The sequence below is a fragment of the Astatotilapia calliptera genome, chromosome 23 (assembly GCF_900246225.1).
Source record: "Astatotilapia calliptera chromosome 23, fAstCal1.2, whole genome shotgun sequence".
NCBI lineage: Eukaryota > Metazoa > Chordata > Actinopteri > Cichliformes > Cichlidae > Astatotilapia > Astatotilapia calliptera.
Window position 1 is genome coordinate 29877506 of NC_039323.1, and position 11293 is coordinate 29888798.

The window sequence follows — 11293 nt, forward strand, 5'->3', positions numbered from 1 at the left end:
TCAGATTGGATAAATGACCAGTTTATTGGTGCTTCCGGCCAAAAGCGCACAGCTACAGATGTTCTTTATATGCAGTGAGATGTATTTTTAACACATATCCAAAGCAGTTTCAAAACAGTTTCTAAAGATGACTTTACTGATGCTTCTGTGTAGCAAAGGTTTTTATTGGACACAGGCACTGACAAAGCTCTTTGGCTTTTTTTCCCCAGGCAAGCCTCACTTATGTTGTCTGACTTCCTGTTGGCTCCTTGCATGTGTGAACAGGATAAAGTTAGCGTTATAGCTTATATGATAGTAAATGCTGATTTAAACTAGAATACTCCAAATACAACATGTGTTTGACTAAATGAATCAGAGCATTATTGCGTGTGTTTCCAGAGTGCTATTGAATCCTTATTCGGGGCTTCCATGACTGGAATAGCCTACTCTCTTTTTGCTGGGCAGCCTCTCACCATCCTGGGCAGCACAGGGCCTGTTCTTGTCTTTGAGAAGATCCTCTTTAAGTTCTGCAAGTAGGCTATTCACTACACCTTTGTGCTTCTTTTATACACTAATGTTTCTGTTTATTTGATAGGTGTGTGTGTTTTATGCTTCAGTTGAAATGTCATATTGAATTATGTATCCTGCTTTTCTGCCACTGCTATGTTTTTCTGTGTTTTTTGTGTCCATCAGGGAATACGGCCTCTCCTACCTCTCCCTGAGGACCTGTATTGGCCTGTGGACAGCCTTCTTCTGTCTGCTGCTGGTAGCCACGGATGCCAGCTCGCTTGTCTGTTACATCACACGCTTCACCGAGGAAGCTTTTGCTGCACTGATCTGCATTATCTTCATCTATGAGGCCCTGGAGAAGCTACTTCACCTGGGGGTGCATTACCCCATCAACAAGAACAACAACCTTCAGAAACTCACGTTGTACTCGTACGTACATTTTAGTTACAGCTCATGCACGGTGTGCTTAACTCAGCACATGTGCTCAAGTCTTTTGCTGTGTCAAGAAACGGCAGATGGTACAGCACTGTATCGGGCATGCTGTTCATTTTTTTCAGACATGGATTGTGCTTTATGATGAATAATCCCATGTTGAGTGTGTGTCAGGATGGATCATCGTGCTTTAAGCTGGCTAGTGGCTATGTCAAGCCAAAAGCTCCTTCTGTGAGTTTCTATTCTGGTGTAGTGGACAGCAGGGTAGGCTGACATTTAGTTTCGATAAATGCCAGCAGAATGAGTTAAGCTCAGAAAAATGTTACAGACAACTCCACACAGTGTTTTTACGACATATTATGAGTGAAACAAGCATTCAGTGAGGCTTAAGCATTTTAACCTTGAGAAACTCTAGTGTAACACTAACAATCACAAAAAAATAACAAATCCAAGGAACCAATCTCACCAAGTTTTAGACTTAGAAGACAGTTTATTTAATGTGATGAATCATTTAAAAGATGAACCAGGATCCAGGTATGAAAAGTGAAGCCATTTCAATTTCATTTGAAATTGAAATGGCTTCACTTTTCAGTTTCAGTTTTATTTTATTTATACAGCCCTAAATCACAACAACGGTCACCTCAAGTAACTTCAGATTGTAAGGTAGATCCTACAATAATACATACAGAGAAAAACCCAACAATCATGAGCAAGCACTTTTTCTGTTAAAACTCCCTTTTAACAGGAAGAAACCTCCAGCAGAACCAGGCTCAGGGAGGGGCAGCCATCTGCTGTAATCGGTTGGGGTGAGAGAAGGAAGACATGATAAAGACATGCTGTGGAAGAGAGACAGAGATTAATGACAAGTATGATTTGGTGCAGAGACGTCTATTAACACATAGTGAGTGAGAAATGTGACTGAAGAAGAAATACTCAATGCATCATGGGAATCCCCCAGCAGCCTACACCTATTGCAGCGTAACTAAGGGAGGATTCAGGGTCACCTGGTCCAGCCCTAACTATATGCTTTAGCAAAAAGGAAAGTTTGAAGCCTAATCTTGAAAGTAGAGATAGTGTCTGTCTCCCGAATCCAAACTGGAAGCTGGTTCCACAGAAGAGGGGCCTGAAAACTGAAGGCTCTGCCTCCCATTCTACTTTTAAATACACTAGGGACAACAAGTAAGCCTGCAGTGTGAGAGTGAAGTGCTCTAATGGGGTGATATGGTACTACAAGGTCATTAAGATATGTAGAAGTCTGTACAAAGAAAACATCTAATTCTAAATGAATTTATGATACCTGTAAACACTTTTCCTGGTTTCTAGTTTCAGGTCTTTTAATAGAGAATGATATTCATTTTGTAACTTATGACCACATTTACTTAAAAAAATTCAACGGGTTTGATGCGTTTTATATTAGGTCAAAGGGTCAGTGGTGGAGGGCTGGGCAATAGGAGATAATTTGTGTATACTTGGATGTGTACAGTTACATCTCAGCCATTTTAAGCTGTACATTGATATTAATGTCGTATTCTACATTTGCTTTGCTACGTCATATAAAAGCGACTAAAGATTAATTTCATTCAATCCTTTAGTTGACTTTAAGGTCTAGAAAGGCTCTTTTTTTCTTTAAGAAGAAATCATGGCCTTCTCTGCTAGGTGGCGCCAGAACATATTAAATACAAATACACAAAATACACAGCCACCGCTAATGAACTGCAGATAGAGTATATTTATCTTGGCCTGTTGTGTTTACTCAAGAAAATTGAATCTATTTATCCTCCTCCTATAGATGTTCTTGTGTGGAACCTAGGGACCCCAGCAATGAGACTCTGCACTTCTGGGACGAGAGAAACATCACTGCTTCGCAGGTCAACTGGACCATGCTGGAGGTCACGGTAAGAATAAAAATTATAGCAAAACACTTGCATACATACATATATATGTATATGTCTAAAATAATGCCTGATGCAGAGGAGAAGAAAGGCCGGACCTAGAAAGAAACTGTTCATTCAGCAATGAAACATAACACCACACATGTTGTGTTGTACTCAGCCCTTACTTTGTTACATAAACATAATAAGACTAGGCAGGGATTAGGATCATGTGGGCAGTATTTTATGGTATCTAGCTGTGCAAAATGAGGGTGCAGATGCAGTGTAAGGGATGATGTCACTTATCAATCACGCTGGTGGCAGCGCGCTGCACCACTCCTACACATGTTAGATGTGGCAGTCAGGTGAGGCCTCTGCTGTATGCAAGTGATGAATCATGCACTACAGGGATAGTAAAGAAAATGAGCAGTGAATGTGTCTGACTTTTGGTAGTCAGAATTTTCTAATTCATTAATGACACTGACATCCATCATTGCCATTATCCCCACTGTAACTCTAATCATTTTTTATTGGCATCATTATCCCTGCTTTCCTCCTTCTCCTGCTCACACCCTGTTTCTCACCATCACCGCCATCATCATCATCATCATCATCATCACCACTGTGTCCTCTGGGGTCAGTAGGAGTGCGAGATGTTACATGGGGAGTTTGAGGGGAGCGCCTGTGGTCCCCATGGCCCGTACATCCCTGACGTCCTGTTCTGGTGTGTGGTCCTGTTCTTCTCCACTGTCCTTATGTCTGCTTTTCTCAAGGAGTTCAAGACAAGCCGGTACTTTCCAACCAAGGTACATATGTTTTATCCAATTTATTTTAAATGTCTGTATTTGGTAACTTATGCTGACATCAGTTGGTTGTGTTAGGACACAGTATTTGTGGAGAACCTATGTTCAGTTTCTATGATTCATCAATGCGATGATGTGCATGTGTGGCCTGATGCTGCCACACTCATCTGTACTGTCCTGGCGCCACCTTGTGGTGATAAGTGCTGCACTGTAGTCTGGATAGACAGGGGTGCACATAAGTGGCCCGCAGGTGCGCATTTGCTGTCAAAATAAAAGACGCGCACCAGATAAGAAGTTGCAACGCTCATTCGCGTACATATAAAAGGCACTGTTTTTGTCTGCTAGAGTGGGATTTTTACATATGCATATTCTGCACCACATCTCTGTGCGTTCATCATTTGTTTGAAGCCAGCTCACCTCCTGCACTTCTTTTGTGGTTCGGACTCCTTCTGACATTTCTTTGGAGGTGGAGGAACACCAAAGTAATTGCTTAAAGGAGCTTGCTTCTTCAACATCTTTAAGAGTCTGTCCTCCTCCAGAAAATCTTAAGTACACAAACGCGCGTTGCAACTTCATGTGGATTGAGGTCAAAAATTAGATGAAAGATCTGAACTCTGTAGTGATGGAGTTAATTAATTAATTTAATGTAAGAAAACAAGCCTTACGGACTGTCAAAACAGAACTTGAGCCATTATAATGAGACCCTTTAAAATATATAGACAAGAAGTAATGTTTCTCATTCTAGATAAAGCGATAGAGACCACATGTTCCAAAAACAGCATAAACAGCATCTAGTTAGCACAGTATGTTGTACTGTATGCAGATCTTAGTTTTTGTAACATACTTCTGTCTAAAGATTGTGTGTCTTGTTTCCTTTAGGTGCGGGCCATCATCAGTGACTTTGCAGTCTTCATTACCATCCTCACTATGGTGTTAGTAGATTATGCCCTGGGTATCCCCTCACCTAAGTTACAGGTTCCCAACAAGTTCAAAGTAAGTCTACATGAATCTCACACAAGCTGCTGTTTACATCAAAATTGGACATTGTATTGGACATTTTTTCTGTGTTTCATAACATTTAAGCATGCAATTTTTGCGCAAATCTTGCAGAGATACAGAGAGCACTGATCCCCCATTAGCTTCAGTGTGGCTGAGGAGTAAAGACACAGGAAAACATGTATAAAACAGTATAAGAATGTTTAGATTTAGATTCAACAGCTATGTTAGCGGGCTGAATGGAAAAGTACAGCTGTGCATCATTAGCATAGCAAAGGTACAAGATGTCCTTGAAACTGTTCAGTAGATGACCCAGGGGTAACATAAGATAAAAAGTGAAATCAGAATTGGTACGAGGATTGTCTCCTGAGGGACCTCAAATATGAGGGGCAGATATGAGGACATACACCTGTTCCTATTCCTCCTTGCAAAAAGGAGCACCTCCAATTCTACAGCCCTGTCCAGCTCTCCTAGACTAACTCCAGTCTCCTGGAATCTCATCCATTCTCTTGAGACTGTGCTGGGAGATACAATAAACCTTCCGACAATTGGTATTGGTGTGCCATCCGAGGGATTGGACTACCTGTGAAACCTGTGTAGGATCCGGTATGTTACCAATAATGACACCGATCCTGGCCAAATAGGAAACTAGTGTAAAAACATGCAGAAAATATCTAATTTATATTAGCAGTGAACATCAAAGCTTCCTAATTAAATGTAATAATAGTCTAATAATAATGACTTAGAAGAGAAATTTAGAAATAAAGAGGAAATATGTATTTTGATTTATTAAAACGTTTCAAATTCTTCATGATTATTATTATTTTTAAATGTTCTTTTTGCCATTACCCTTAGCCAACCAGGGATGATCGTGGCTGGATTATCAACCCTGTGGGGCCCAACCCCTGGTGGACCACAATTATCACCTCCATCCCTGCTCTGCTCTGCACCATTCTCATCTTTATGGACCAGCAGATCACAGCCGTCATCATCAACAGGAAGGAACACAAACTAAAGGTATTTCATTGGATATGTTCACATTGGTGTGTGAAAGTGATTTTAAATGTGGTCAATACAATTAATTCCTACAAGCCCCAGTGTGCTGTTTTTTAGGTTTCAAATCTTTGCTTTTCCTGAAGTGGATAAGTAAGCTAAATCTAAATATCTAAATCACACTTTCCTTGATCCAACCCTACAGAAAGGCTGTGGCTATCACCTGGACCTGTTTGTGGTGGGGGTGATGCTTGGTGTGTGCTCAGTAATGGGCTTGCCATGGTTCGTGGCTGCCACTGTGCTCTCCATCTCCCACGTGAATAGCCTGAAGCTGGAGTCAGAGTGCTCGGCCCCTGGAGAGCAGCCCAAGTTCTTGGGAATCCGAGAGCAGCGCTTCACTGGCCTCATGATCTTTACTCTGATGGGTTGTTCCGTCTTCATGACCTCCGTGCTGAAGGTAGGGGATAAACACCTATACTTATACCTATACTTATCAGAGATTTCTGGATCCCAAAAAGACTTTTTATTTCTTCAGTTCTTAATACTCTTAACAATATATAAAAAAAATAACAGATAATTTATCAAAGGACCTATTTTAAATACCGGTAATATTTTTAGGCACTTTGCTACTAGCAACCTGTTACAAGAACGCATAATGTTGTATAATTTTGTTGAGCCTATGAAACATTTCACCATTTGACTATTTGTTTGCATTAACAAAGGGACTCCCAAAAATATTTTAGAAGAAAACTAGTTGCATCTCTAGTGTGTCCATAAAAAAATATTTGAGGAAATTAGACAAGTGGACAGTGACCAGCCTAAAACAAACTACCTACTTCAAGTAAATAGCGTCTGAAACTCGTGTCCTTAACAATCCCTTTCTGTTCACTTTAGTCATCTCTCCGTGTATTGTCCTTTTTTATCTCCTTTAAGTTTGTCATCTCTCCATGTTTATTTTTTGTGTTGTCTCTACTTTTTCTAATCACCTGCTTGTGTATATGTTGTCTCAGTCTCCCTTTGTGTATTGTCAGAGCATCAGTCAACTTCCCCTTGGGTCGCCTAGCTTTCTCTTAGCAAGAGTTTTTGGTTTCCTTTTGTATTTTATGTCTTACCTTTATTTTGTGCTTTGACCACCAGGCTAAATAAATTGCTTGCTTTTGTTTTTGTTTACTCCAGCTTGCCTCTGTGGGTCTGTGTTTGAGTCATCACATTCCTCAATATACTGTATGATCTGTGTACTACGCAGACCATGACAGAATCAGTGGTTACTTTCATATCTGATTATTAATCAGTGGTTACTTTCATATCTGATTATACAGACTGAGTGGACAGCCAACCTTGGCAAGGGGGCATTTAGCTCAACTCAGTGTTTGCTTTATTATCAAAAAAAGGGCATTTATCCAATCACTTATGTGAACAGTTGTGTTTAGAGTGACACAAGTTATGTCTACAAAACAATGGTTAAGTTAGAATGAAATCACATCATACTTGGTAAGGAATTACAACCATATGATTGCATGGTTACATTTCTCTAGCATGCTCTTATAGAAATGTAGCCACAGTTGCAAAGTACAAAAAAATATCAGACTGGAGCAGCCAGGGATCAAACCACCAACCTTCTGATTAGTTGATGAGCTGCTCTACCTTCTAAACTACAGATAATAATGTCTAGCAAACAAAACAGGAGAAATGTTTTCTGTAACCGCTGACATGGATGAATAAGTTCACCATCTAACAGGAAAGACTTTAACAGTTCTAAGTTTTTACTCATACTGGAAATGCTTTTCTGTCTCTACGCAGTTTATTCCCATGCCTGTGTTATATGGCGTCTTTCTTTACATGGGGGCTTCCTCACTCAGAGGTATTCAGGTGAGGTGACCATGGTATTTTCTGTTGGAAGAAATAATCCAGAAAAGCTTTGAAGGAAAATTCTAATTTTTTCTTTGTATCTCTGCAGTTCTTTGACCGTCTGAAGCTGTTTGGCATGCCTGCCAAACATCAGCCAGACTTCATCTACCTTCGTCACGTCCCTTTGAGGAAGGTCCACCTTTTTACTATCATCCAGCTAAGCTGCTTGGTCCTCCTCTGGGTCATCAAGACCTCTAAAGCTGCCATTGTTTTCCCCATGATGGTAACCCAAGTGTGCTTGTATATGCACGAGTGTTTGTGCACCTAATGAATATGATGGCTTGACGTCAGTCTGTTTCTCTTGTTCCAGGTCTTGGCCCTAGTGTTTATTCGTAAATTGCTGGACTTCATTTTCACCAAGAGAGAGCTGAGCTGGCTGGATGACCTGATGCCAGAGTGGAAGAAGAAGAAACTAGAAGATGCTGCACAAGAGGTGCAGTATGAGAGCACTATTTAGAGGACTTGGATGATCTTCAAATTTCTGCCACTGCAATAGATTTTTCTCTTTCCACAGGAGGAACACAGCATTATTGCAGAGGAGGAAGGCATTGTACAAGTGCCACTTGAGGGACACTACAAGTAAGTCTTTCGGATATTTAATTCTATTCTGTGTTTTGTGTTTTACCTAAGCTGTTTTGTCTGTCAACCAAAACTCACACATGCGGATATTTGTGAGTTCATTCTTAGCTCTAGCTCAGACGTATGTGTGGTTTAAGTGCTTGTGCTACTTTAGTGAAAACCAATGAAATAATGTCCTTTTCTCTGCTTGTTTGAAGGAGTGACCCAGCCACAGTAAACATCACTGATGAGATGTCCAAAGGGTCCTTTGGGAATGTGTGGAAGAGTGTGAACCCTGCTGAGAGTGCTAAAAAGGAACAAAGTGCTAAAAGGTTAGCCACATATTTGCATTATTAAGACTTCCAGATCTCCCATACAACAGAGAGATAATACTGGATGTTGATCCAGATCATAAGTAGGCTTCTGATCTTAAGGTTGTGAAAGCAGCAAGCACAGGTGTTTATTATTCAGGAATACTGACTTTTTCCAAGAAGCTGACAAGCTAGTATGTTTGTTTAGGAGCAGTCCTGCCCTTGTAGATTTCCCACTGAGCAGACTAACATAGAATTTCCTGCCTGCCTTTCTCATTTCATCCCACCCCTAAGCTCCCCTTCCTAACCTCTCAGAAGCTGATATCCCAAAGGTAAGCAGTTCAGAGGTGACCCCTTCAGCATGGAGAGTCTCATCCTAAGTGTTATTGCATGATGAACATGTGCTGCTAATTATGATTTGGGTGATGGAAGATGTTTGTGGATGTTATTCATTCATGTTTTCTTGATGTCAAATGTGACCTTGGCATGCTAATTACAAATAGTTAATAGCACTGGGTCTAATTTACTAGTCACTATAATCTGTGTTTTAAGGAAAGACTGCTGAACCTTTTTGAGATAAATTTGCATGCATGCATGCCACCGAAATTCTCTTTTTGTATCATTTTTGTTGGGTTTACATTTTCTTTTTTCCCCCATGCAGTTCCAAAAGCAACGAAAAGCGTCACAAACGGCGAAGGCATGACAAGAGCTTGGACAGGGAGACAAGTTTGTGATGACACATACTGGCAAAGCCACTGTGCTGTCAACCAGTAAATCAACAAGTATACCGTGCCACACTCAGCCACCTTTGTACTGTGCTACACTGTGTTTTTTCGTCACGTAAGTCTATGTGCAAGTCGGGTGAAACAAAGAAAATTTATTAGAAACTGTATTAATGAGAGGAAACTGAGACACATCTGTTTTTTTCTTTTTCTGTGTATATCAGTGTTTAGTGATACCAGCAACCGAAGGATGCCAGAATTATGACACCTGCAGTAACTGCTGTGTCTATGGGCCAATTCCGGAAAAATTTTAAAGAATTTTTAAAATTTATTTTATTTGTATTTTGTATGTTTTTATATTTTTCCAACAACTACAAGTTATCCTTTTAACAAGGTTACAGCGAACCACTAAAGAATTGATTCTATGTGGAACATTGTTTACTCCACGACATTCTCCGTGGAGCATTTAATGCCGCTGTTGTATTTAGCGCCTCATAATAGACTGAAAAAAAGTAGATATTTGCCAATATAAATCTGTAGTACTGATATCTAAAAGAGTTGGCTATATAGCAAATCTAGTAATTTTTTGGACACATTAAATATACATTTTATATATTAAATATATCTAAATGTTTTTGTGACAGTGACCACTCATCATTTCCCAGTCTTTTCCATTCCTATCAGGTATAAATGTCTCCTTCTCCTCTAGTATGAAGCATTTCCCAAGAAACTGCCCAGAAATTTGACTTTGAAATTTGTTTCTGAGAGTCACATGAAGTGACTGACCTAAAGAGATTGCTAAATATGAAGCTAAATCCAGCAGCTAGTTAACTTAGCTTAGCATAGACAGCGTAAATGGTGAAATAGCTTCCATTGCTTTGTTTAAAAGTAACCAAGAAAACAATTGCAAACAGGCACTTTATATTTTACTTCTTAATTCCCTTATTGCAGCGTCCCTCCGACAGAAGACAGAGATGATCGGTATTCCGTTTACCGGCTGTTTATTAAGAACAGTAACACAGGCTACTGTGGGCCGTAGCCAACGCCAAAAAAGCAGGGAAAACGCTCTCTCTAGAATCAAAACAAAAAACCCTGGGCTCTCCTGCCGAACTTGCGCTCCTTTCTTCCGCATACACACAACACACACTGTCTAACTCCCACCCCCCAAACACTCTCAGCCAGTTCTCTTACAGACTCTGTCATAGGTAGCTGATATAATTGACAGGCTTAACAGCCTCTAGACCAGGGGTGTCAAACTCAAATACACAGTGGGCCAAAATTCAAAACTGGAACAAAGTCGCGGGCTAACATTAATATTTATTGAAAAAAAAAAATCTTCCTCCAGATATAAGAATGAATCTTTTCTTATGGACTCAAACACGTTTTGCTGGAAAACTGAATATGGAACAAGCAAAGCTTTATACTAAACAATATATATATTAGCTGTATAATACCAGTAGGCCAGCTCTAATAGTAATTTGGTATGGCTTCGCGGGCCAAATGTAATTAGGCTGTGGGCCAAATTTGGCCCGCGGGCCAGAGTTTGACACCTATGCTCTAGACTATTAAACCTTCAAGGACAATCAGTAATCACATGGCTGCAGGTGTGTAACAACTATGCCATAACTGAGTGGCAATAACACCGATTACACATCAAACTAACTTGTAATCCAGTCCTTTACAATATGAAGTGTAAAAATAACATTTTTGATTGGTGTCACTATTACTTGCTAGTGATTGCGCCATATTAATCACTCACTGGAATAGACATATCTATCATTTAATCTGACTCTCAGAAACAAAGCAATTAAATTAAACAAATAAAGTATTTTCTGATTTATTTTGGTGAGATTATTATTTTTGGGGGTAGGGTGGGAGGGGAACCTTTTGGGAAATTAGATTTAGCATGGTAACATAGATTGGGAAATTTTGGTATGTATCGACTTTTTTCCCTCAAATTGGACAATGATGAACTCTTGAGCAACTGTACAGTAAAGCACCATGTTTTCCACTTGCATTCTCTTCGTCATCTTGTCAGTAAGTGTCATCCATGGACATGTAATCTCCTCTCCAAATGACCCTCAGTGTGTTAATATCTGAAGCTAATTATTTCTTTAAAAAACAAACAAACACCTGCATGCTGGTGAAACACTGACTGTCTTGCTGCAGGACTATGGTTCTAGAAATGCAATAATACCTTTTTTTTTTTT

General features: G+C 39.9%; 1 protein-coding gene across 4 annotated transcripts in view; it reads left to right on the plus strand.

The window, feature by feature from the left end:
- Nucleotides 1–10370, plus strand: part of LOC113015811 (sodium-driven chloride bicarbonate exchanger-like) — a 51238-nt gene extending 40868 nt beyond the window's left edge. For 3 of the 4 annotated variants that reach the window (XM_026158132.1, XM_026158133.1, XM_026158135.1), the window contains 13 exons: nucleotides 379–512; nucleotides 673–918; nucleotides 2711–2816; nucleotides 3437–3598; nucleotides 4475–4588; nucleotides 5447–5608; nucleotides 5790–6041; nucleotides 7385–7453; nucleotides 7542–7715; nucleotides 7803–7925; nucleotides 8007–8071; nucleotides 8269–8382; nucleotides 9023–10370. In XM_026158132.1, the coding sequence (XP_026013917.1) occupies nucleotides 379–512; nucleotides 673–918; nucleotides 2711–2816; nucleotides 3437–3598; nucleotides 4475–4588; nucleotides 5447–5608; nucleotides 5790–6041; nucleotides 7385–7453; nucleotides 7542–7715; nucleotides 7803–7925; nucleotides 8007–8071; nucleotides 8269–8382; nucleotides 9023–9095 (1794 nt within the window). In that variant the 3' untranslated portion in view covers nucleotides 9096–10370. Of the gene's footprint in view, nucleotides 1–378; nucleotides 513–672; nucleotides 919–2710; nucleotides 2817–3436; nucleotides 3599–4474; nucleotides 4589–5446; nucleotides 5609–5789; nucleotides 6042–7384; nucleotides 7454–7541; nucleotides 7716–7802; nucleotides 7926–8006; nucleotides 8072–8268; nucleotides 8383–8655; nucleotides 8694–9022 lie in introns of all 4 variants that reach the window. The other variant, XM_026158136.1, reaches the window with a different exon arrangement.
- The last annotated feature ends 923 nt before the right edge of the window (nucleotides 10371–11293 follow it).